Here is a 27,481-nt window from a genome sequence, read left to right on the forward strand (position 1 = left end):
GGTTGGATTCTGGATAGTCTGAAAGTAGAGGTGGCAGAATTTACTATGGGGCATGAAAGAAAGGGAAGAGTCAGGAATGACTAGGATTTTGATCTGAGAAATGAGAAGAATGGAAGGAAAGATAGCATGTCTTCTTCACCTTTGTATTTCCAGTGTCTAGCACACACCAGACTAGTAGATGCTTAGTCAATATCTGTTCAGTGAATGACTACATGAAGGCAAGTTTCATGTACTGCCTCACTATGGTAAAATATCTGTACTTGAAGAGATTTTTCTTGGAAAGGTTTTCTGATTCAAAGATGTGACTGTATTAGTAGAAACTTCAGATGTGGCATTTGGTTATGGTGTATGCATATTGGGGAAGGTGGGCCTTTCAGTGTCTCTCAAAAAGTGAGGTGAGAGATGAATAGATAGATAGATAGATAGATAGATAGATAGATAGATAGATAGATAGAAATGAACATGTAAATAGAATGATATGACAAATGTAACAAAATGTTAAAAGTTGGTGGGAGGTATGATGGAGTTCTCTGGGTTTTGTGTTATTTTTGCAACTGTCCTATAAATCTGAAATTATTTCAAAATGAAAAGTCTTTTTAAAAAAAGCTGAGGCAGTGGTCCCCTGCTTACATTGTCTAAGTCATTTATGTATTCATTTGTTAGCTAATACTTACTGGATGTAATGTGTGTCAGGTAGTAGGGGTACTAAAATTAAAAGATATGGAATTAACTTAAATGTCCCAAAATCATATATCGGTAAAACATATTATAGTATAGACTTGCAATGGACTATTATGAAGCCGTTAAAATAATACTGAACACAGTGAGGGCAATTTGAGCAAAGCAAAGAATAATAAAAATAACAGATTATAGTATATTGCATTTTCTAAAAATCCATGAGTCCATAGTAACAGTCAAAAAGAGAGGGAGAGAGGGAAAGAATGTAAGCTCTTCTTTTCAGAAAAATGCCAACTAACAAATGTAGAAGAAATTATAGAATTAGAAAATCACCATTTTGCAACCCCAAATATAATAACTGATTCGGGCAAAGAACATCATGGACACTAAAGCCTCTGGGTGAGGATTCTTGGGAGAGTATATTCACATGGTCTCAAAGAATCATCCCACTTATTACTTACTAATTACAGTGGGAAGATGTACCCTTACAATGGAGAGATCTGGCAGGTCCACTTAACCAAGTCAAACCTATCATCACTACTAGTAGGGAAACTGGACATTGTGCCCTCTAAAAGGATGTAATATAATTATACAACATCATCAATGAAATATTCTTGGCAAAAAGATTTAACCTGACTCCAATCAAACCTCCAGTGTAGACCCAACTTACAATTTACAGGAAATACAGGAACTATTGGAACAAGTTAAATGATACCTTGAGGAAATAACTGGAAAAATTCAGAATGTGGCTTGGACTTTCAAAAAAAAGTCCATCATAAAAAAACAAAAAACATAAATTAAAAGGCACTGAAGAGATATGACAGCAAAATATAATTCTTGATCCTTGATTGGATCTTGGAGTAGAAGGTAAAGTAAAAAAAATACCAGAGAGAGAAAGAAATATGGCAAAATGTGAATAAATGGAAGATGCAGTGAAGGACATATGGGTATTCATCGTACCATTCTTTCAACTTTCCTGAAAGATCTGGAAATTTTCTAAATAAAATAAAAATATTGAGGAAGGTATCAGGCACAGGAAAATTTCCATGATATCCTACAAAATAGAATTACAGCATGACTCTACTACTCTATTTAGTGATATAGACATGTGCCTGGGAAAAAAGACTGGAAGAATTTATAGAAAAATGTTAACTCTGTATATTCCTAAGTGCTTTTCTGTGGTTTTGCGTTTTCTAACTAATATACATATGTTTAAGGATTTGATCTCTGTTATTGCAGGGTTTACATTCTAACTACAAGAAAGCTGATTGAGTCCTCCCATGGCCCACTGGGTGGACTGTGGGAGAGTGAGGGCTATGATGTGGACCACTGACCATGAGGTGCAGCGATGCTCAGAGATGTATTCACCAGATGCAATGAATGTCTCATGATGATGGAGGAGAATGTTGCTATGGGGGGAGTAGTGGGTGAGGGGGTGGGGGGTACATGGGGACCTCATATTTTTTGAATGTAATATTTTTAAAAAATGAATTTAAAAAATTTTAAAAAAAGAAAGTGGATATATATTTGCATTAAGTAAGTAGGATTGTAATCCTGATTTTTAAAGAACTAATGGGGAATAAATGTGTTTTTTCAAGCGTAAAAAAAAAAAAAAAAGAAAGCCGATCGTGCTTAAAAGAGTAACAGGACCAGTCCTGCCCCAATTAAAAATTAGTAGATGTGCTACAATAGATAAATCCCCAAACAAGCCACTTTCCTAAAGTCCACTAAATACCTGAGGAAGTTCGTTTTCAGTTCCTTTAGGTACTCATCAAAATAATTCCATTCGTTCAAGTGGAGCTGGTTCAACTGGCTGAGCTTGTCCTTTTGCTCCTTCATGTTTCTCAGGGTCTGCCTGATTATCTCAGCGTAGGTCAGGGTCGACTCTGTGGTTTTCACAGTCAAGGAAAACCCTGCGCTGTTTGATGGAGTTGACCCTTTGCATTATTAGAGGAATGTGCTTAGAGCATGGGGAGGAAGGAGAGTGGGATGATAGAACGGGGAAAGTGACCTCTGTCTCCAAGTGATCACTGAAATCTGAGCAGGAAATGACCTCTTTGACCTGCTTTGGAATGGAAGAGGCTCTCTTCTCTGTGGCTAGGCCATCCCCCACCTTTGAAGGAACCCCCTTCTTCCCCTTGCTGATGGAAGCTAGGAAATACTTTTTTAGACTGTCATCTGAAATGCTCCCTCTATTCATCACTTTGGTTTCAAGCTCAAGGCCTCAATCCCCATTTCATGTTTGTATGTAGAAAAATTCTCTCTCCCTTCCTCCTCCCACTCCTTTTTGACTTTTGATTAGAATTTCAGCCACACATGTCATGAGTTGTGGGATCTCAGACAGGATATGTCATCCTCTATGTCTCCATTTCCTTAGGTGTAAATTAGGGATACTAATACTGACCCTATATGGTGTATTAATAATATTTTATTTAGTACCACCTGTATACCTTTTAATCCTAGTCACAATACTATTAGTTTGGTTTAACTGTCCTTATTTTAGGAGTGAGCAGAAAGAGATATTGAAGCTCAGAGGTGAAGCCATGCACATGAGATCTCAGAACCAGTGGGTTCCTGAGCTGGGACTCATACCCACGACTGTGTACCCCCAAGCCACTACACTGCCTTTACAGAACAAATGAGCTGATATATGGGAAAGCATTTTATAAACAATAAAGTACTATGAAATATGAGTCATTGTTATTATACACTACCTATAGACACATAATTTTGTAGATATGAAACTAGCAGGCAGGAGGTACAAAGTCCTATCTAGTTCATGATGAAAGCTCTGTCGTGATGGGAAGCTAAGTGCAGACATATAACATTCAAGCACTTGTTATCTGCCAGGTTGTGCTAAACCTTTACTTCTATTGCCCCTGTAAATGGCCCTATGAGGCAGGTACTGTTATCCCCATTTTACAGATGAAAAACATGAGCTGCAGACAGAAGATGGAATTTACCTAAGATCACACAAGTGGTAAGTGGTAGAGTTGGTTCATGAATCCAGGTTCGATTTAATTCCAAAACCCATGTTCTGACTCCCCATGGTAAATTGCTTCTATCTGAAGCCTTCTTGAGTTTCACCCTTAGACTCAGAACACCAAAAATATGCCACACCCATTTTCTTGAGAGCTGAGCTTTTTTTCCCCAGATCCTTAGCAAAAAGGTCGAGGGGGCCAGGAATTTGATGGGAGGTTTGGGGGAGGGGTGTGAGTGAAGAGGGTTGGATGAAATACACACATGGACACTCTAATTCCTGAATGATACACAATTCCTGAAGGATATATCTAGGAAGCATTATTTAGTTTCAAAGTATGTTAGAGTATCTAGTTAGCCCACTATTTCTGGTAAGTGGGAAAAGTGAGATTTTGCAACAGGGAAATTCCACTTGCCCAGAGTCCCAGAGCCTGTTCGTGAGGCAGATTTGGAACTAAAATGGGCCAGTCTCTGAGCCTTACACTCATAGCAATAGCCACCCTTGACTGGCACCCACTATGTGTCAGGTGCCGTACGGAGGGTTGGGTCCCTCTCCCTGACCCTTGTTATGGGAAGAGGAAGCAGGCGCCTGGAGTGGCACAGGCCCTGCCCACGGGGGCAAGGATATGGGGTGCTCGCCGTCTTTTCTCTCCTGACCATCAGCACGTCCTGGCCATGATGCCGCAGAATGGAGTAGTTGTGGAGGAAGTGTACAATCAGAGGGCTCTTCCCATAAATGTTGAAGAGGTTTGAAGTCAACTCAGGGCTCTTACAGGCAGGGCAAGACTGAGTAGGGAAAAAAAGAGGAGAAAAATAAGGATTTTGTCATTTCAACAGTGTGCATTAAGAAACATAAAGGTACTTATATATTTCGAGCCAGTAACTCCAGTTTTTGCATACTAACCGAAAGAAATTATCCAAAACAAAAGAGAAAGTTTCAACACTAATATATTTAACATGACGATATTTAATATGGCGAAAGATTACAATAACCTAAATGTTCAAGAAGTTATTAATGCTATCTCTACTCAAAGGGATAAACTGCCACGATTAAAAGGTTTATGAAGAATTGACAACCTAAACAATGTTTAAAATCTAATACTAAGTTAAAAAAATCAAGATACAAAATTGAATATTACAATATTTTATTGTATTACATATTTTATATGAAATAAATATAATTATTTGAAATAAATAAAAAAAGATGGATGAAAGACTGGAAGGATATTTGTCAAATTTTTGTAATTCATTTAGCAAGTATTTAGTGTGTATGTATACACCCTATCCTGGGAGATTTATCAGAGAACAAGACAAAAGCCAGCCCTCCTAGAGCTTGTGATATAGTGGAGAGAAATACAATAAACAAATCAACAAATAAAAGAATATTGCAATGCCATGTCAAGTTAGTGCTACAGACAGGAATTAAGCAGGGTAGTGATGGTAGCACAACATTTGAATGTAATCAATATCACTGAATTGTATACATGAAAGAGGTTAGAATGGGAAATTTTGTGTTGCATATGGGTTAACATAATAAAAATTAAAAACCAAAACTAAAACTAAAAGAAAAAAAAAAGTGCAGACTCAGAGTAGGCAGGCATGCATGCAAGTCTTGGCTTCATCACTTCTTTGCTTTGTGATCTTGGACACATTCACTACCTGCTCTGAGCATCACATTCTTCACTAATAAACTGGATAACAATATTAAGTAACTATCTCAGAACGACCCCATAACCTAGGAAGCACTGTCCCATTTTATAGAGGAGGAAACCGAGGCTCAGAGAAATGAAACTTGAGCAACAGAAGTTGGAGGTACTCTCTCATCATTACACTCAGGCTCCAGAGTTTTAACAGGTGATTAAATTCCTGTCTCCAGACAAAAGGTTTTCTCAACTTGTGTCTATCTCAGTCAGGAATTACCTTTAGGAGATTTCTTGACTATATCACCCTGAGTCTACAATCAGCAATGCCCAAATTCTTACCCTGGCATCTTCACAGAGCTAGTTTTTGTAGCCACATTTCCTGCCCCCTTTTAAACCACCCCTACCATTAAATTCCCAACAATGTGCTCACCTGTTTAGGTAACAAAGCCTTATATTCTCTTGCTTCTGATATTCTCTTAGTTAGCTTTGTAGCTTTTCTCAAGGTCAAGCTATGACGAGACTCTGTCAATGCAATATAAGCAAAAACTGATCACTGGAGCTTGCCAGCTGGATGGGAAAGAACATATACTGGTTCTCCTATTGGTCTGAAAGTGTCCGAATATATATAGATCATTAGGAGATGCTAGAGAAAGGAGCTCCAGTAAGTTCATATAATTTCATTTGCATTTTAGCTAAATATACACATACCTGCAGCCTGTATATCTGTCCATTTGCTTATCTATCGTCATCCTTCTAGCCATCTATCTTGTTCCTCAAAAAATCCCCACAAATACTTTTTCAAAGAAAATGAAAAGCACACCATGAAATTAAGCCAGCAAAGAAGCAAAATGCCATAGGAAGAGCAGAAACAATGAAGAGGCAAAGACTGCAGAATTTTGACTTCTTAAATGCAGATTATAAAACAACTATACCTACCATATTTTGAAAACAAAACAAAACAAAAGATGAACTTGAAAACACCTGCATGGGACAGGAAACTATAAAATGTCCTAGCATAATTTTAAAAAGAGTCACTACCTATCTGAACATGCAGTTTTCAGGGTTTTCCTTTTTTCTTTCTCCTTGTTGCTCCTCTATTATTTCCAGGAGAAGGGAAAAGTTTCTGACTTAAATAGCCATATTCAGAAGTCATTCAACCATTTAAAAATTCTTATTATGTAGTTTCTAGCAGCTTGGAATCTAATTCTGTTATTATGTCCGTTTGTGGCCTTTTGTCATAGTTTTATCATTTGGATGGTGAGCCCTCCTCCACGGGGCTTTTATCCGTTTAAGTCCAGCATGGTCTCAGCTGGAAGCCTATCATTTCAGATTGGTTTTGGTCTTTGCTTCTGCTGGGCATCCCAGGTACCAACTACCCAGGACTAAATTTTACATTAATTTCTCATCTTGGGGTTTTTGGCCCATTAAGGTGGTGAAAATTCAAACTTGAAGCTCATGTAAGCCGTTTTTGTTTTGTTTTTTTCCCCTCTTCTCTATCTAGAGCCTAAGAAAGAAAAACTTTCTTGTGGTATTGTCAGTTTGGTGGGCCTTTGAGGCGCCTGGCTCTACGTGAGGATTCTGGTTTCGATTCCCTGCCTTCTGTGAGGTACCAAAGTCTCATCTCCTATCCATACAAGCATTAAACCCAAACTCCTAAATTTTGGGAAACACCAGGGCAGCCACCCTAACAGCTGACCTGGTTGCTGCTTTGGCATTCAATTCTCTGTTTCTGGCCCTTGGTGACTTCCTTTTTTCTTTTATACATATTCTTTAGCTTAGCTATGCATTTAAAAAGATGTTTTTTGTATTTTATCTAGTATTTCTAGGTGTGTAGTGAGAAAATTTTCAGGATACTAGTCTACCCTAGGAGGTTGTTAAAATAATTAGAAATAAAGAGGACCCAAGGCCAGCCTCTGTCTGGGGAAGATATGGTAGGTTTCACAGAAAGGTTCCATTAGAGCAGGATCCTGAAGGATAAAGCTGGAAGGTGGGGAGAAAGCAGGGGCATTCCAGGCAGAGGGAGTTGCATGTGCAAGGACAGAGAAGAAAAAGGGTGAGAGCTTCACTGCATCGGCTGAGGGGGAGTGGGGGTGCGCTAAGCAGTTGTGATTACAGGGCTGTCTCCATGAACCAAGTTTGGATTTGATCTTATCAGTCCTTGGGGCCTAAAGATATATTCTTGGTTTGCTGACTTTCAACAAGAATTTTCTAATTTTTTTGTCTTCATGCCAGTGGTAATCTAAATGTTTATTATAAGAATGTTAAGACTGTCTAGAAAACTACCTTATAAGATCTCAGTGCCAATATTTGTATTTGAGCTCACACGAGCATTAGAAGCAAGCAACTACTTGGTTTATATCATTGAACACAATCATTAAAAGTGTTTCTTAATAGGGAAATTACAGAACTTTTGGGTTAAGATTCTATGAGTTCTTGAGTATGAGAAGTAAAACGATTGGCAATAGGAAGATTCTGAAATTTAAAAAAATAGAATAATAAAAGGATCAAACTTGTGTCTGAGAGAGATTTGTGTCTTGGAAGCAGGAAGAAGAAAGGATAAAAGCATGTGTGGTGGATGGGGTGTCAGTTTGGAGGCAGAGAGGTGACAGAGGTTTGAACTCTGTGGATAGTGGTTTGTTGTGTTGGTTGTCCGACTGCACACAATTGAGTCTTGGCTCCTCCATTATTAGATATCTAAACAATCTTGGAGAAGTTACTTCATTTTTGTGCTTTAGTTTCTTCAGCTGAGGAATGGAGATAATAAGTAGTATCTACCTCAGAGAGTTGTGAGTCTTATTTGAGGGAATACATGCCATGAGAAGGCATTTGATAAGAAGTAGCCATTAAAACTAGTGTGGGCTGGGGTGGGGTGGGGTGAAGGGGAAGGGTCAAATCTGAGAAACCCGGGGGAGGCAGACTCCAAAGGACTGGGACTCGAGATGTTAAGAACAGCCCTGAGTCTTCTGGTCATTTGAGAGAACTTTACCTCTCCTGGGATATCCAGGAATCCCTGTGCTGATCTCTTAAGTGGCTGGGAAAATGGTTGTAATGGATGGAGGTACATTACCTGGTGGGCATGGAAGAGAAGCAGAGTAGCCTTCAGAAACCAACAGAGCTGGGTTCCAATCCCAACTATGCCAAAGTCACTGGGTAACTTTGGGGAAGTTACTAACTTCCATTACTAACTTGAGCCTCCATATCTGCCTCAAGAAAAAGAATAGTTCAATTATTTGGACTAATGATATGTGTGAAGTTGCCTAGAATGATAGATGCATTTCTACCTCAATAAATGCTGGTTTCTGGTTGGGAAGGGAGCAGTAATCACCTCTTAAATTGGTTTTCTACCAGTTCTAACAACATCTCTTCCCCATACTAGCACCATGCTGAACTCATCACCCCAAATGTGGAACTTGATGCTTATTGAATGAAAGGACAATTCCATCATCTCCTAAGACATGCCTCGGTACCAAGGCCCAGGCTAGAACCATGAGTGGGAACTAGGGTGTGATTTTATGTTTGAATAAACTCAAGAACCAGGGTTTTGGAGACAATAAGTCAAGATCCTACATTTTCCTTCTTGGTAGTCAATGTACCTTTTGTAGTTTTACATGAGTTTTCTCGTGAATTTTGTCTGGCTGAAGAACCACTCCCATTGACTGCATTTAGAAAGGACTCCAGGGAAGAAAAAAAAAAAGAAGAAGAAAAAGGTTAGTAAAACTGATAGTAGATAGAGAATACAAAAAGTAATATATGCAGTTTCTCAGATATTTTTCATTGTTCTTTGCAAAGGAACATGCAGAGGGAGGCCTTCCGGGCTGATATGGAAAATGCATGGGCTGAGGGCTGAGGCAGATTGGAATTCAAGTCCCAGCTCTGTCACTCATCTTGGGTACCCTGCCTTGGTTTCCTGGTAGGGTACTTGTGAGGATTAGGTCAGCAAATGCACATAAAGCACCAAGAGGAGTGGCTACTTATGGTAGGTCTTCCATGGAGGCCATCATTATTTATGTAATCACTCACCATGCCTCCTTCAGTAAACATTTAGTTGAGCAACTACTGAAGTGTCTGGCACTGGGCAGACACTGAAATCTAGTCCCCACCCTAAAGAGTTCTCAGTCTAGCAGGGGCAAGAACAATTAACTGACAATTTCAGTAAGGTGTGGAAAGTATCACATATTACAAAGTTAATATAAGTTAGGGCTCTGTTTGGATGTGAGTAATAGAGACTCAAAATAACAGTAGCTCAAAGTAGGTAGAAATTTCTCTCCTAATTAAAACAGTTCTGCTATGCTGAGTCCTTTTTCCAGATCATGGTTCCATCTTTCCTAAGATAGGACCTTTGTCTCAAGGGTCCAAAACGGAAGTCATCACATTCATGTTCCAGATGGCAGGGTGGAGGAAAGGACAGAGACAAAGGCCTACATCAAGCTGCCATTTAAGGAAGGTTCCCCCAAACTGCCATGTTCACTTACATCTCATTAACCAGATATTAGTCACACAGATGTAGCAGAGGTAAGGAAATGTAAGCTTTATTTTGGTCATGTATGTGCCCAGCTAAAAATCAGAGGCTCTTTTTCTATAGACAAAGGGAAGAAGAGATACTGAGGAACAACTAATAGTCTATCTCAAGCAGTACGAGCATTCTATCATGCCAGAATGCTTATTTCTGCCTAGGGGATAGCTGGAGGATTTCCAAGGAGAGAAGACACTTTAATTCTGTCTTTAAGGATGAGTAGGAGTTCGGCAACATTAAACAGATGGCCCATCAAGTGGCAAACAAGTAGTCCACCAGCCTCAACAGCTCCACTTTGTTTTTATATAAATGTGATATTTGAATGGGCAGAAGTAAGCAAACAGGACTTCCTGTACACAATGCAGCTGGTTGTCCAGCAGCCACGGATGTTTTATAGCACTGGGTGGTTACTGGGATTTGTCAGAAAACACTTCAAGGGCTCAATGAAGCATCAATGCTCATTCTTAACAGTCCTCAGACAGTTTTGTAGTAGAGCAGAGAATAAATGCAAGATTGGCTTAGGTTTAATAGTAAGCCCGCCTATTCATGAGTTGAAGAGGCAGCATGATGATGCAGAAAAAGCGCCGAGTTCTCATGCCAGCTGAAGTCAGCTCTGTGGCCTCAGGCAAGTTATTCATTTCTCTATTTCTTCACTTGTCTAATTATTTAATTAGTTAATTAATTTTCTTATATAGTTTTTTTTTTATTCCCCCCTTGTGGCTTTTTGCATGCTGTCTGTTCTCTGTGTCCATTCGCTGAACACTCTTCTGTGTTTTTGCTTGTCTCTTTTGTTGCATCACCTTGCTGAGTCGGCTCTCCGCAGCGCTTGTAGGTGAGCCTGCCTTCAAAAGGAGGCCCCTTGATGTGAACCCAGAGCCTCCCATATGGTAGACGGGAACCCAACTGATTGAGCCACAGCCGCTTCCCTAGTTAATTAATTTTTAAAATATTGTTTCACTTGTCAAATTAAGATAAAACTTACTCCCCTCACAGGGATGCTGTATGGACCAGAGAGGCTCTACGCAGTGAAAACCAACAGGGCTTGAGCATGGTGGACTCTCCATAGAGACCATGCTCTTCAACTTACAAACACTTTCCCATCCATTCTCTCATTCTGTGACCAGCACACACCCTCTGAGTGTGTGAGGCAAGGAGGACTATTATTGGGTCAAGAGGTAAAGTGAGACTGCTCTGGGATGCCCTGACCTACCATGGCACAAAGGAGAGGGAGCCATACCAGCCCACCTGGTCACCCTCCTGCTCAGCTCTGACACCCTAGTGGCTTAAGTGTGATGAAGGCAGAGTAGCAGGGGGAGCCTGTTTTTGGGCAATGTGAGATAAGATCTGGGGATGCCCAGAAGTGACTAGAAGGGGAACGGGCATGAGCTGGAGGGACCTTAACCATTATTGTTAAAAAAACAAAAGAAAACAAACAAAAAAACTGCTTACTGTATTTGTGCTCTGGAATTTGGGAAACTTCTGGTTAAAATTATTAGACATTCTGATAGGACATGACTGTACAAACAATCTGTGGGACATCACCTATTCCCAGATTGAATCTGTAAGAATTAATAACAGTGGTGATGCCCATTTTGTAGATGTGCTCAGATTTGCTCATAGCTATGTAGCTGAGAGGTGGTATCACCTAGAAGAAAATTTAGGTCTAGCACCAGGCCTAGTGTTTGTCAGCCTTTGCCTGTGGCTTCACTGTGGCCATTCATTTTCAGTTCCCGTATTTTGTCGCAGATATATAAAGCTTAGGTAGAAAATTTTCCTCTTACCCAGACCTCTTCTCCAAAGCCTGTTTAATTATGTACTTAACATCTTCATTTGCATGTTTCACAGGCATCTTAAAGTTAACAAGTGCAACAGTGAACTCCTGAAAGCATTCTCCTACCCCAAATTATATGCTTTCCATCTCAATCAATGGCACCACCTACCTGGGAATCATCCTTGACTCCTTCCTTTCTTTCCCCACCTCTCTTCCCAATCCCTTAGCAAATGTTGAAAGGTTTATCTCCAAAATACATTTCGGTTCTGTCTGCTTCTTGCAACCTGCTCCCACCATCTCTTAGACAACTGCAAAGGGCTCTTAACTGGTCTGCTGTGACTCCAATACATTCTCCATACTCAGAAGCCAGTGTGGTCTTTTGAAAATGTAAAAGAAATCATGTCAGCCCTCTATTTTTAATGGATTCCCATTACACTTAAAGCATATCCATATTTCTTACTCTGACCCTTGGACTTGGCAGGATGCAGCACGCCTACTTCCCCAGCATCAACTCCTGGCCCTCTCCCCTCATCCACAGGGCTCTGGTATCCTTGGCCTCTTCTCTGTTGCCTGAATATTCAAGTTCTTTTTTTTTTTTTCCACCTCAGGGTCTTTTCTTGCATATGCTGTCCCCTCTTCCTAGAAGGTTCTTCCATTCACTCTTCTAGTGGCTGACTCTTCATCCTTTTGTGCTCAGGTCAAATGTCATCTTCTGGGATGCATATTTGCTTCCCTAGTGTGATGGTTAATTTCATGTGTCAACTTGGCTAGATTATAGTGTCCAGGTGCTTGGACAAATACTGGCCTACTTGTTATTGTGAAGGCATGTCATAAATAGGATTTGCATCCACAATCAATTGATTGCCTCTACAACCAACAAAGGAGACTGCCCTCAGTAATGTGGGCAATCTCCTATTCCAATCAGTTGGAGGTCTTAAAATGATCAGAAAATTTCTCTCTCAACTTCAATAGTGGCTCTTTTCAGAATTCCAGCCAGCCAGCTTCCCCTGGGGAATTAAGCGTAAGGACTTCAACCAATAAAGGTTATGTAAGAAACGAAGATTAGTTTAGTTTTCACATAAAGGAAGAAAATATTGATTAATGTAACCTGGCAGCCTACTGCCTCAGTCTCCCACTTCCGGGTTAAACAGCAACAAAGGAAACCAGCTTAAGCTAGTCCTATAGGCAGTAAAAAGATGCCCAAGAAAGAGCTAAGTCAATACCAATTCAGCACTAAATTCCATTCCTTATTTGACAAAGGGGAGCAGGTAAAAACTAAAATGGTTGGAATGTGACGGGGGAAGCGGTTAATCACAAACTTTTGCGTGGGAAAGTTAGATCTTCTTGGATAGGCTGTAACTTCTGAAGTATCCAATCTATGGAGAAACAGAGGAAGGGCTTGCGTGCTAGGCTTAGGGGTATAAATTGTGTCATTTTTCTTTGTTCGGGGCGCCAGCCACGTTTTCTGGTTGTGCGCCCCTTCTTGCAAGATTGAGAATAAATTCTTTGCTTCTGCACAATCGGGTGAGCCTTATTTTCTTCCAGAAGATTTCTTTCCAACAGTTAGAGCTTCCAGTTTTGAGCCTGCCGTATGGAGCTGGACTTGCCAGGCCCCATGGTCATATGAAATACATATATTTTTTCCATGGAAGAAGAATTAGGTTGTTCTCCCAGCTTCTCTTGTGGCTGGAGTATAGACATTTGACATAGGCTCTACCCTTCATAGGCATTGTACCGGCACGAGGCATCAAGAAGTAAATGAGCAATGTAAAGGAGTAGGTGCCATGCAGACTCCAGGTACAGGAGGGACTGTTGACAAAAGCAGCTGGTTTTTCAAAGACAGCAGACTGGAGCTTTTGTTGTGGAAGCAGAGATTTGATGATCGCGTATGGAGGGCTGGGATTCAATAATATTCTTGGGAAGGAAAATTTATTAACAACCCGCCAGGATAGGGAACTCCTGCTCAAAAACCGGAGCCCCAAATAGGATCTTTGGGTTTCTTTCATACAGAGGATGTAGGAGTAGGGAGTCAAACGGTGGTGTTTATATGCAAAATGACTTTTTGTTAGTTTCTTAGAGTTTCAAGTGTTTTATCTGAGTATCAGATAGGTCTTGAATTAACAGAAACTCTCTAGGTAAGTTTGAATTAACACATACCCCTCCACACACATATTTTCCACATTCCAGGTAAGCTTGAATTAACACATTTAGTTTACACACACAGCCCAGGTTATTTATGAGGAAACACACAGCCCCCCTCCCAGTCCATGCCACTTTGGCATCCAGCCCCCAGTAACACTGGTGCAGTACAGAGTAACTTTACAGAGCTGGGGCATTTGGGTTTTGTTTCCTTTTTGTGTGGTCTCTGAAACTAACATACTGGCCTTTCTAAGAGGGCTGTGCACCATTAATATCCTTTTAAATTTTTAAATTTTTTTAAAACTTTTTTCACTTTTTATTTTGAAATACTTTCAAACTTATAGGACAGTTACAAAAAATAATACAAATCCCATACAGAGGCATCCAACATACCTCTCCGCACCCTCCCCCTGCCATACTGTATATGTATGTATGAATGTATATATCTATGTATCTATCTATCTATCATCATCTAATCTAGCAATCCATTTCCTGAGCACTTGAGTGTTAGGTTGTATTCATCATGCTCCTTGAACACTTAATACTTCCATGTCCATTTCCCAAGAACAAGGATATTCACTTATGTAATCGCCTTAAGTGCACTTATGAAGATCAAGAAATTTAACATTGATATAAAGCTTATATTCTTTACTTCAATGTTTTCATATGTCCGAATAATATCCCTTTGAACCTTTTCTCCTCACTTGCTAGATCCCATCCAGGATCACGTATTGTGTTTAAACGTCATTGTCTCTTTAGTCGTTTTTTCTCTCTTTTTTTTAATTGTGGGAATATGTATATAAGATAAACTTTCCCATCTCAACCCCTCCCAACCATAACACTCAATGAGATTAATCACATTCACAAAGTTGCCTTACCCTCACCATCATCCATTAATAAAACTTTCCCATCTCCCCAAAAAGAAACACTATACCCATTATGTATTAACTTACCATTTCCCCTACCTCCTGCCTGAGGCAACCTATACCCTAATTTCTGTCTCTATGAGTTTGCATATGCTCTGATATTTTCTTTGTAGTTACCATTTAACATCCTAAATCTATAACAATCTCATTTGTTTTGATACCAACTTAACTTTAATAGTATACACAAACTATGTTCCTATACTCGTCCATCCCCCCACCTTTATGTAGTTTTTGTCACAAATTACATGTTTATACATTATGAGTCTAAAACCACTGATTATCACTACATTTTATGCATTTATCTTTCAAATTATGTATTAAAAATGAAAATTTAAATTAAAAAAATGGAGTTACAAACCAAAAATACAATAGTACTGGCATTTATAGTCACTTCTGTTGTTATCCTTACCTGAGACCTTTATTTTTTCATGCAACTTTGATCTATTTTCTACTGACCTTTCCTTTTGACCTGCAGTACTCCCTTTAGTATCTCTGGTAGGACTAGGTCTAGTGGCAATGAACTCCCTCAGCTTTTGTTTATTTGGGAATGTCTTAATTCCTTCCTCATTTTAGGAAGACAGTTTGCCAAATACAGAATTCTTGGTTGGCAATTTTTTGTTTCAGCATTTAAATATGTCATCCCACTGTCTTCTTGCCTTCATGGCTCCACTGAGAAATCAGCATTTAATCTTCTTGAGGATCCATTTTATGTGACACATTGCTCCTCTCCTGTGGCTTCATAATTCTATCTTTGGCATTCAACAGTTTGATTATAATATGCCACAGTGTGAGTCCACTTGAGTTTATTTTGTTTGGAGTTCATTCGTGTGTGTGTGTGTGTGTGTGTGTGTGTATTCATGTCTTCAGTTAAATTTGGGAGGTTGTTGGCCATTATTTATTTGAATATTCTCCCTGCTCCTTTCTCTCTTTCTTCCCCTTCTGGGACTCCCACAGTGCATATATTGGTACATTTGATGGTGTTCCACAGATTCCTCAAAGGATTTGTTCACTTTTCTTCTTCATTCTTTCCTCTTCCTGCTCCTCAGACTGTATTATTTCAATTGTCTTATTCTCTGATTTTTTTCTTCTCACAGCTCTAATCTTCTGTTGAATTCCTCTAGGGAATTTTTAAGTTCTGTTGCTGTGGTCTTTAGCTCTGTCTGGTTCCTTTTCTTAATTTCCTTTCTCTACTGTTATTCTCTTTGTGTTCATCTATTATTTTCCCAATTTCCTTTAGTTTTTAGTCCATGTTTTCCTCTGGCTCTTTGAGCATATTTAAGACCATTTTAAAAAAGTCTTTGCCTGGTATGTCCCAGGTCTGATCGTTCTACTTGATAATTTCCAATGCTTTAAATCTTCTCCTTTGTCTGGGCCATCACTTCCTTGGGTTTTTGTTTTGTTTTGTTTTGTTTTGTTTTGTATATTTTGTAAGCTTTTTTTGAAACCTGGACATTTTGATATTTTAATGTGTTATTTCTGGAATTTCATCTTTTAGACATCTGTTCCTTAAGCTTGTATCCAGCTAGTGTTATAAAAGAGTATTCCTTGATTGCCAGGAGAAAAGAGAGAAAGAAAGAAGGAAAGAAAGAGAGAAAGAGAAAAAAAGAGAAGGGGAGAGAGGGAAGGAAGGAGGGAGGAAGAGGGAGAGAAAGAAAGAAAAAAGAGTGAGAAAAATTTTTTTAAAAAAAGGTACAGAAAGAAAGAAAAGGGGTGGCGGACTTGGCCCAGTGGTTAGGGCATCCGTCTACCACATGGGAGGTCCGCGGTTCAAACCCCGGGCCTCCTTGACCTGTGTGGAGCTGGCGCATGCACAGTGCTGATGTGCACAGGGAGTGCCGTGCCACACAGGGGTGTCCCCCGCATAGGGGAGCCCCACGCGCAAGGAATGCATCCCATAAGGAGAGCTGCCCAGCGTGAAAGAAAGTGTGGCCTGCCCAGGAATGGTGCCGCACACACAGAGAACTGACACAACAAGATGACACAGCAAAAAGAAACACAGATTCCCGTGCCGCTGACAACAACAGAAGTGAACAAAGAAGACACAGCAAATAGACACAGAGAACAGACAACCAGGGTGGGGGGGGGGAAGGGGAGAGAAATGAACAAATAAATAAATCTTTCCCAGTCACTGCAGATTGACCTGAGCAAGTGCTCTCCTTCATAGTTTATCCATACAATGAGTTTAGAGAATAGCTCCAGGACACAATGTAGGGGCCACCCTGATCCTCTCAGCATGGGCACTGTGCCCTGGGCATACAAGTTCGGCCCCAGGAATTCCTCCATTTACAAGTCTGAATGTTCCCTCTTTCCTAGGAAGTGGTTTCCTCCTGGTTCTGAGCACTGCTCTATGTCCTACAGCCAGCAATCCCTTGTTGCAGGCAGCACAACTTGACTGTTCTCCCACAGCCTTTTATAGGAGAGCTCAGTGAGCCACCTTCTGTATGATGGGTAAGTTCTCAGACGGTGAGTCCCTAAGGCCAGACAGATTGGGCCAGACGTACATGTTCCCAGGATGTGCAAGAGGGTTCCTCTGCTTTCTCTAGAACTGGGACCAGGCAGTGGGCCATGAGATCCTACCTCTTTTTTTTAAAAAAAGATTTATTTTTTATTTATTTCTCTCCCCTTCCCCGCCCTCCCCTCCACAGTTGTCTGCTCTTTGTGTCAATTCGCTGTGTGTTCTTCTGTGTCTGCTTGTGTCAGCAGCACCTGGAATCTGTGTCTCATTTTGTTGCATCATCTAGCTGCGTCAGCTCTCCGTGTGCGTGGTGCCATTCCTGGGCAGGCTGCACTTTTTTCACGCAGGCGGCTCTCCTTACAGGGTGCACTCCTTGTGCGTGGGACTCCCCTATGCAGGGGACACCCCTGCATGACACGGCATTCCTTGAGCGCATCAGCACCGTGCGTGGGCCAGCTCATCCCATGGGTCAGGAGGCCCTGGGTTTTAACCTTGGACCTCCCATGTGGTAAGTGGACACCCTATCCATTGAGCCAAATCCGCTTCCCCCTACCTCTTTTAAGTAATGTTTCTCTTGCTTCAGTGCTTGTTCTCTTACCACAGTTCTTTAATTGTTTTGTGGAGGTTTGAGAAAGACGTTTCTCAAGTTCTTGCTGGTTGTTCAAAACTTCTGTTGGGGGGCAGAGTCCTGAAGCACTTCACTCTGCCATCTTGATGGGGGTAGAGCCACTAATACCCTTTAATATGTTTCTTTCTGTTTAAATTAGTGGAAATAGATTCTGTTGTTTACAATTAGGAACTTCTGATGATGATTATTCCTTAAACAGGCCTTCTTTGACTAACCTCTTTCATATTTATTAAATGAATGATGGACCTAGGCTCAAATATCAGGGCCTCAAAGCAGAAGCCAGGTATGCAGGTAGACTCCAAGCTCATTCCCACTGTGCAAATCCCCAAGCACTTAAGTAAGATAAGTAAGTAAGGGCAGACAGAGAGGCCAGAGACTTAAAGTAACTGCGACTCATTCCCTTGAACTGTCCACTCACACACAGACTGTTGCCATTGAAAAGGCTTCTTTTTAACATGGTCAGCTATTTCATTGAGCAGATAGGAAAGTGTTTCTGCTCATGACAACAGAGACTCTGAAATCTATTACTCCTAGTCTAGTGTGACCATTAAAACTTCAGCTGCTTTCAGGGTTCCAGAGTTTTAGATTATTTCTATTTCTGAGGCAGAAAACTAGTTGGATTTCTAAAATAACTGTCAGAAGCTTTCATGTATTTCAGTGAAAGAAAATACATTTGTTTCAGGCAGTTGTGACAGGCAGTGCAAAAACATTGAATAATATTTTGATTTTAGCATCTGAGTGACAGCAGTCTGCCTGTGGTGCCTGTTTGATCTGTACTTTTGGAGGCTAACATTATAGAACACTACCACGTGTTAAGCACAGGGCCAGGAGTCTACATGAATTATTTCATTCATGAAGTCAAGAATATTTATTATTCTATGCGCTAGGTCTATTCAAGGGGAAGACGACAGGAAGCATAAAAGGAAGAAGAGATCCTATTCTTACAGAGCTTACATTCTGCTAAGCAATGGCTGTACAAATCCCATAGGCACAAAAGCAGACCCTGATCAGCACTATACAGAGACTGAAAATAGGTAGCCTGATAAAGGGTGGCTGGTGACATAATAAAGTTGACCTCTCCAAGATGATGACAGTGAAACTGGTATCTGAAAAGAAAGAGCTAGCCATGCCCTCAGGAACTCTGAAGAAAGCACATTCCAGGCAAAGGTGGCAGCTAGTGCAAAGGCGTACTGGGCATAAGCTTGGAATATCCAAGACGTACAAAGAAATCCCATGGGCTGATGTCTTGTGTCCAGGGAGAGAAGAGGCGTGAGAAGGCAGGAGACAGTGGTGGTGACTAGATTTTGCAGGGCATTTCAGGTTAGGTTAGGGAGTCTGGATTTTGCTCTCAGTGCCCTGGAGAAGCTATTGGAGGTCTGAAGCAGGGAATGACCTTGTGGGATGCATTTCTGTGAAAATCACTCTGGTTGCTGTGTGGAGACCAGGCAGAAGGGGGTGAGAGTAAAAGAAGGGAGGCCAGGTAGAAGGTTACTACAGCATCTGGGCGAGAAGTGATGCCAGAACCTGGGCATCAAGTGCTCAGCCCTGCTAATGCCTGAGATGCCAAATGGTGAGGACAAGAGGGCAGCTGGGTAGCCCAGCGTGGAGTTCTGGGTGAGGCCAGGGCAGAGGGGGTTGTGGTTGTACTGACATGTGGTGGTATTTAAAGCATCAGGCCAGATGCTGCTACCCGGGAGAATATGTAGCCAGAGACAGGAAGGGGCCCAGGACAAAGCAGCTGACAGGACAGAGAGGTAGCAAAGGAGACTGAGGAAGGAGCAGCCAGGGAGGAGGGAAGACATGCAGGAGAGTCTGGCAACATGGAAGCCAAGAGGAAAAAGTGGTCCAAGAAAGTGGGGGTGGCCAAGCATCTCCTACAGAGGAGAGAAGTGACTTCTGGGTCTACCCACAGAGGGTCCCTGGCAATGCTGGCAAGAGCAGCTGCAGTGGCATGGTAAGGACGGCAACCTGACTGGAGTGGACTGAGGGACCTTTCTGAGGTGAGGAAAGGAGGCGAGTACTGACAAGACTTCCCAGAAGTTCTGGTGTGAAAGGGAGCAAACAACGGGAATGTGGAGTCCAAGGAGGTTGCCTTTGTACAGGTGAGGGGTGGTTGAAGCCCATGTCCTTGATAATGGGAAGGATCCAGAGAGTGGGGGGAAATGATGATGCCAGAAAGAGAGGCTCCAAGAGCGGGAAGGAAGCCCTGGGAGGATGAGAGAGGACAGGCTGGCACAGGGGGGCTGGCCTCAGAGGGGACAAGGCCCTTCCTCCGCAGGCCCACGGGGACAGCTGTCTTGGTGTTAGGAAGGTGAGGGCCTCCCTGTCTGATTCCTTAGTAAAGCAGATCTGGGGTGCAGGGAGGGGGCGTGGGGAAAGGCGGACAGCAGTAGCAGAACCCTGAAAAGGCAGTTGGGCTGAAATAACTATTTTGAGGAATGGGGACGTGTGGTGGTGGGGCAGGCAGTGCTGAGTGCCCTCCTGTGGGGGGCGGCCTTCGGTCGGAGCCAGGCCAGCCACGTGGTCACGTGTGTTTAAATCTTCACGGTGTCAGGAAGAAGGTCCTGTTGTGATTGCACTCAATTTTACACCTGTAGAAACCAAACTCGCAGGGAAGCTAACTTGTCCAAGGCTGCCCAGCTAGAATCTGAACCCAGGAGAGCAGGCTCTTAAACAAAGATCCTCAATCCCTAGGGAGAGCTGAAGACTTTCTAAGGAAAGTCTTTCTAAAGACTTTCCAGATCTTCAAATTTTCATATATATTGTTTCTTAAAAGTGATCCTTCTGCAAATGTGCAGGTATTTTCAGTAGCCCTTGTCCCACTTTACAAAGGAAAGGCACACCCTCACCCATCCCAAATCTCCCCTTGGTGAATGCTCCAGAGTAGGAACCCCCCCCACCCCTGCACCCAAGAAGGGGGATGGGTGCTCTAATGAGCCAAGCCCCATGGCCTATTTGTTAAGAATGGGGCATTTTGGCATTAGAGGGTGGAATGTCTTTGGCATTAGGGGTGGGTGGGTGTGAAGACTAGCAGGGGAGATTGATCAGCCGGAACAATTACAAGCTAGGATAAGCGCTTGGAGAGAAAGGGATGGAAGAAACCTCATCCCAGAGGATGGGAGTCTGACCTGACCTGACACAGAAGGAAGGGTGCGTACATATGCCCGAGACCAGGGGTCGGCAAACTTTCTGTAAAGGGCGAGAGAGTAAATATTTTCAGCTTTGCAGGCCATGAAGTCTATGGCAACTCCTCAACTCTGCAGTTGCAGTGAGAAGGCAGTCACAGACAGTAGTAAATGAATGGGTGTGGCTGTGTTCCAGTAAAACTTTATTTACCAAAACAGGCAACAAAAGGCCTGATGAGTGGTTTGCTGTACGCTGTCCTAGGCATTCATGTTTTCTAGCTATACACAAAAAATAGATGGTGATGTATAGCATTTGATGATATCCAGCTGTCAATACGCACTCTGAACTGGGAAGAGATGCTGACATGACATGGCAGTGGTGGGGGGAGCTTACCAGAACAAGGGGAGCGGTGAGTATAGGGACATGTACAGGGAGGAAGCGTCGTGTCTACTAGGAACTGAAAAGGCCCTGCGCTGGAGCCCAGAAAGCCAGGGTGGTGGAGGTGGGCAGACCAGAGGGGGCAGTTCCTCAAGGGCAAGGGAAGCCTTCTGAGGTTTGGAAGGTGTTTTGTTTTTTGAATTGGGGAGGGGGTGTGGCTGGGGGTATAGGGTAGGGTCAGGTGGAGATGGGATGATGTAAGTGGATGTGCATTTTGAAAAGACTGGGGGGAGGGTACCAGAGAAGGTGAGGCTGACCAGTTAGGAGCCAACTGCAATAGCTACGGGAGTGGGATGGAGAGAAGCTGGTGGTTCTGGGAGGAGCGGAGAAGCAGTGCAGGGAGGTGTCAGCGGTGGCTTGCAGCCTCCAGGCTTGAGATGAGCATTAAATGAGAAAAAATGCCTAGAAGCACCTTGTGCTGCAGCCTGCTCTCCTCCCGTCCCGTTCACTGCACTTCTGGGATTGGCCTTAGTGCCCCTCTCCTCTGCCATGCAGTGTGACAGGGCCCTCAAGGGGAGGAGGCAGGAAAGCCGGGGGTGGGGACGTGGGGGGGAGCGGGAGGGGGACATGGTGGGGTGCAGAGGTGTGGCCTGGACAGGAAGTCACCGACATTCCAGAATCAGGATTTCTGAAGCTTACGGGGTTCCCAGGGGCCTAGGTTTGCGCCTCCTCGCTTACCTGCGGGCAGAATTTCTTCCTCTGGGTTTCCTTGGTCCAGGAGCATTTCTTACTGAAGAGAGAAAAATGTCTTCCTAGGGAAGAGAAAAAGTTGTTCTTCAGTTCCTCCCTGATGCTGCTGAGGAATTAAAAGCATAACCTTGCAAAAATATTTAACAAGTCACTCCTGCCTCGCTTCTGTGGATCGGCTTGTGAGGGCTTGGCCTTGCAGGAGAATATCGAATAAATAACTCCTAACCCCTGTTTCTGTAAATCAGCCTGTGAAAACATGGCCTAGTAGGAAGACAGCAAATGAGTGACTTCTCATCAGCTTCTGTAAAGCAGCCCGCAACCTTGCAGCTGCATTCTGCCTCTGCAACCCTCCTGCTTGCAAAATTTCCCCTATTAACAAGTTAGTCAATGGACAAAAGTTATGCTGATCCCACCTGAAATCCTATATAAACCTAGAAAAACTGAAAAACAGGGCTCAGAATTTGGAGATTGACTCTCCTCTGGGCCCGCACGTAATAAATCTGTTCCTCCGCTTCTCCTAAGAACCGGTTTTGGGTCTTTCTGCGGTTCAGAACTCCTGGCTTTGCTGCAACAGTGTGGAGGTGACAAAGATTGTGGGCCAGGAGCTTTCCTGAAGGAACTGCTCCCTCTGTGGAGGCCGACTCCTGGAGGCAGGGTGGCACGGGTCTCCACAAAACTGCTGAGTGACCTTGGGCAAATCACCTGCCCTCTCTGGTTCAGTCTCACACTCCTACTTGCGAGGCGAGTACTATCTACCTCACAGGGCTGATGAGCCAATTAAAGGAAAGGATGTGTGCACAGCACTGGGGCAGGGCAAGCTCAAAACCTGCATGGAAAAAAATAAAAAACAGTGGCTTTTAAAAAACCAACTGGAAACCCTGCAAAATTGACATGAATAAATGTTGGATTAAATTTTTTTAAGTAACAATATAGCAATCTCATAAATTTGTTATAAATTTAACAGTCATTAAAATTCACAAAATTTGAAAGCAATTTATAGCTTAGATTTATTTTCACTTTGAAAAAGATTCCTATGTGTGCACGATGACTACTGGGAAAGCGTGCCTACTGAGCCAGGAAACGTAATGCTTAGAGAACTAACACGCAAAAGTCTCCGCCTCTGGCCCAAGCAAGTGATGGCTATTTTCATTTCAGGAAATAGTGGCAGCCGCATTCTTCTCCGAGGCTGGCTCCAGTACTCTTTCTTGTGCGCCTTAGACCAGGGCTTCTCAACCTGGACGGTGCGTGTGAACCGCTGGGGTCGCAGTCAACTGCAGAGTGTATGGGGTGTGCTGAGGCTGCCGCCCATAGGCCACGCTGGGAGTAGCAAGGGTGGAGTCTGTCTCTGGGCAGAGAGGCCAATGTGGAGCCGCTGGCTGCCTCCAGGCAGCCAACCGGAGGGAGGAGGCCTCCTGGGGTGGGGCTGCTGAAGTGGAACCCCCCTGCCTTTCTCCCATTTTCTTTCAGATCTTTTCTGCTCACTCCTAGGAGGGGTTGCCCCTGTCAAAGCCAGGGGGGTCTCCCACCCTTCACCCTGCCAACTCTCTCACCATGCCTTCCTCTGCCAGTCCTCGACCTTTCCAAAGAAGGGCCCATAAGCCTTGCTTTCACTTCGGCAACACTTCCCCTGAAATCTGAATTCTGCCATCTACCATCCAATGCAAATAGCTCTTTCAAAGTTCACTAATGGAGGTTTCTTTTGGAGTGATGAAAATGTTCTGGACTTTATATAGTGCTACATAACTTCGTGAAAATACTAAAAACCCCTGAATTATTCTCTTTCAAAGCACGTGAATTTTATGGCATGTCAATAGAACTGCTATAAAAAAAAATTACACTCTCTCAATAATGTCGACAGAGCTGTTAATAAAACAAAAACAAAAAGGTCACCAACAACCTAACTGCAGTATTCTGTGGCTCCTCCTGTGGTCCTCTCCAAGGCAGCATCTTCTATTAAAGGCCCCCCCTGGCTGTCACTACTCTTCCGGGGCTCCTCCCACCTTTCTCATGCTTTCTCTGCTTCCCCTTCTTTCTTCCACATCCTAAACGTAGGGGCTCTCCAAGGCTCTGACCTCAGCCTCCTTTTCTTCTCTCTTCCTTGGATATACTCATCTAGAAATCATTTCGATGAGCACATCTACTTGAACAAATCCCCACTGGAGATTCCCAGCTCTGCCCTTTCTCCTAACTGGACTACCAATGACTTGTTGGATGCCTCCACCTGGCTCTTCTGCCATCTCCTCAAATTTGTCACGTCTAAAAAAGAACCTGTGGCCTTTCTCTCTAAACCAGCTCCTCCTCTGGACTTCCTAGTTCTAAATGGAATATCTGCAAGTGCTGGCTGCTAGATGATGAGAGCTACTTTAAGTCTGGAACCCGCCCCAGCTCTGGCCTCCTCCTGGCCTGACATGCTGTGCTTTTTGCTCTCAGCTTTCCATGAGATTCCATCTCCCTATGGTCGCCCATCTTCATCTTCATCTCCACATCTTCACAACTGTGCAGAAGAGTGAACCCAGGCAGCCTAACCTGCTAGCCTTGAAAAGTCCTGCTTGCAAGGTTGGCCCTTGGCCAGAGTCTGGGAACTTAGATTTTGGGAGGGTTCTCACCGTTAGCTGATCAAAGCGGCTTGCTCTGCCCGAGCTGTTTGTGAAACAACGTGGTTTATGCTGAACATCTGCCTTCTTTCTGGAAGTCTGGAATCTGAGTGTGAGCCAGGCAATAAAAACCCTGGGCACTGAGTCCCTAACGAGTTTCCCTGGGTGGCAACATTTGACATGTTATGTCATAACTCATTGCTGGGGGAATTAGGTGAGTTCTGTGGGACCGGGCTGGGAGAGGACCCTTGGAAGCTTGTGCCTAGCTTCCCCCAGACTCTGTCCCATGTGCCTTTTCCCCTTTGCTGTGCTTGACATCTTTCTGCTGGGATAAATCCTAGCCATGAGTACGACTGTGTGCTGCCTCCCGTGGGTCCCCCTAGGGAATCACCAAACCGGAGGGTGGTCTGGAGGACCCCCCCCACAAAACAATGCCCCAATTCCTGGTTTCAGTAGCCTTCAGAGACAGGTCTTTCAGGGTATCTCATCCAACCTCCTGCCCAACACAGGACCTTCTGGGCAGCATGCTGGCAGTGCTGCTCTGGCCTCTCCACGGAAACTCACAGCTCTGCCCCACAGGAAGTCCTGCATTCTGGTTAGTTTCCCCAAGACTGGGTTGGACTCTGGGAGAAGAATGGTTTAATTGCCTGGAGTGGCCACAGACTAACAGAAACAGGAAGTTTCTGGGCCAGGCAGCCTCAAGCATGTTAGCCTTTCTGGGCCTCAATTCATCTGCTGTGAGCAAGGACAATAGGTCGTGATTGAGTCATGATGAGCATTAAACAAAATCACAGCAAGTGCGGTATGTGGGAACCTCATATATTTTAATGTAACATTTTTTTGTGATTTATGTATCTTTTTTTAAAAAAGAATTTATTATTTAAAAAATGAAACAAGAAAAAAACAAAAACAAAATCACACACACATCAAATAGGGCCTGGCATGGAGGGAAACATCTGCTGGCATTAGCTATTATTTTTATTGTTGGTCACATGTTCATTAGATTACAGCTGTGTGCTCAAACTCATATTCTTTGACAACATGAGCTATTTTCACCCTATTTAAGAAAAATAATCTCTTCGTTCCCACATCTATTTCCAAAACGTCTTGAAGACTGCTAATTGAATTTTATTAGCTAGCTACTGTCTGCACCCAGGGTCCTACTTTTTAAAAATTTTATTGAGGTGAAATCTACATAACCTAACATTTTAAACATTTGAAGTGAAGAATTCAGTGGCATTTAGTACATTCATACTGTTGTGCAATCACCCTCTCTATCTAGTTCCAGAAGATTTTCATCAATTCAAAAGAAAACCTCACTCCCATTTAGCATTTACTCCCCATCCACCCTCCAGTCCCTGGCAACTACCAATCTGCTTTCTGTTTCTGTGGAGTCACCTCTTCTGGACATTTCATATAAAAGGAATCATACAGTACATGGTCTTTTGTGTCTAGCTTCTTTCACTTAGCAGAATGTTTTCAAGGTTTATCCATGTCGTAGGATGTATCAGTACTTCATTCCTTTTCATGGCTGAATAGTATTCTGCTGTATGGATAGACCACAATTTATTGGTCCATTGGTCCATTAGTGGACATTTGGGTGGTTTCCACCTTTAGGCTGTTGTGAATAGTGGGTCTCAGATTATTGAGCTTTAATGACAAGGCTTTGCTGCATCCCTGGGGTGTCCCATAAAAAAGGCAGACATTCCCAGATACCTGTCTAGCCCAGGAGTGTCTTTCTAGATGGCAAGCTCTGGCTTTGCTGTCCTGAGTTTGAATCCTTGCTCAGTCACCTGCAGGCTTGTCACCCACCCCATTCCTCTCTGCTGCCATGATGAATGCCTTTCAGTTCTCCTAAATACTTTGCTCTCTTTGCCTCTGGGTCTTCTCACATGCTGTTCTCTCACTTCCATTTCACTGGCCTGAACTACACATTCTTCAGATCTCAGCTTAAATGTCACTTACTGACCTTCTCAGGGCTCGCTTGTGTACTCCTCCCCTGCTGTCTCAGCCCCTGTATTCTCTGTCCAGTGCCCATCCCACTCTGTTGTAATTGTGATGCTCACATTTCCCACGAGACTGCAAGGTGGGAAGTAGGCTTGCCTCCCCCACCGTGCTCTAGCATCTGGCACACTGCATTCATTACGTGTTTGCCAAATGAGATAAATACATTGACTGTGGGCTTGTCTTTTCTGAACTTCAGTTTCTTCATCTGTAAAGCGGATTTGATAACAGGGTCTACTTCAGCTGGTTGTCATGAGAATTAAGTAAACAGGACAAAGAGTCTAGCCCAGTGCCTGGCACATGTCAGATGCCCAAAAACTGGCATCTACTATTTTTTTTTTAAAGATTTATTTATTTATTTCTCTCCCTTCTCTGTCCCCCCGACCCCAGTTATCTGTTCTCTGTGTCTATTTGCTGCGTGTTCTTTGTCCACTTCTGTTTTTGTCAGCGGCACGGGAATCTGTTTCTTTTCGTCGTGTCATCTTGTTGTGTCAGCTCTAAGTGTGTGCAGCGCCATTCCTGGGCAGGCTGAACTTTCTTTCGCACTGGGCGGCTCTCCTCACGGGGCACACTCCTTGCATGTGGGGCTCCCCTGAGCGGGGACAACCCTGTGTGCCAGGACACTCCTTGCGCGTGTCAGCACTGCGCATGGGCCAGCTCCACACGGGTCAAGGAGGCCCGGGGTTTGAACCGCAGACCTCCCATGTGGCAGAAGGATGCCCTAACCACTGGGCCAAGTCTGCTTCCCACATCTACTATTATAACACAAAACTCTATAATGTAAAATTCTATCCTGACAATTATGTTGTGCCAACTCTCATTACCCTCAGTCCTCTCACTAGCTAGTTTGGAGGGTACATGAGAGAGCTGGTCTGAAGACTTAAATACAGAGGCTCT

The 27,481-nt window shown here is 43.1% G+C and overlaps 1 protein-coding gene across 1 annotated transcript in view; it reads right to left on the bottom strand.

The window, feature by feature from the left end:
- The window catches only part of FAM227A (family with sequence similarity 227 member A), a 99,641-nt gene that overhangs the window by 18,332 nt on the left and 53,828 nt on the right, over positions 1–27,481 (bottom strand). Inside the window, exons 11-15 of the mRNA XM_071219065.1 lie at positions 21,975–22,048; positions 8,894–8,972; positions 5,731–5,822; positions 4,286–4,443; positions 2,414–2,566 (exon numbers count right to left, since the gene is read on the bottom strand). Coding sequence (XP_071075166.1) covers positions 2,414–2,566; positions 4,286–4,443; positions 5,731–5,822; positions 8,894–8,972; positions 21,975–22,048 — 556 coding nt within the window. The remainder of the gene's footprint in view (positions 1–2,413; positions 2,567–4,285; positions 4,444–5,730; positions 5,823–8,893; positions 8,973–21,974; positions 22,049–27,481) is intronic.

Source organism: Dasypus novemcinctus, chromosome 12 (genome assembly GCF_030445035.2).
Source record: "Dasypus novemcinctus isolate mDasNov1 chromosome 12, mDasNov1.1.hap2, whole genome shotgun sequence".
Classification (NCBI taxonomy): domain Eukaryota; kingdom Metazoa; phylum Chordata; class Mammalia; order Cingulata; family Dasypodidae; genus Dasypus; species Dasypus novemcinctus.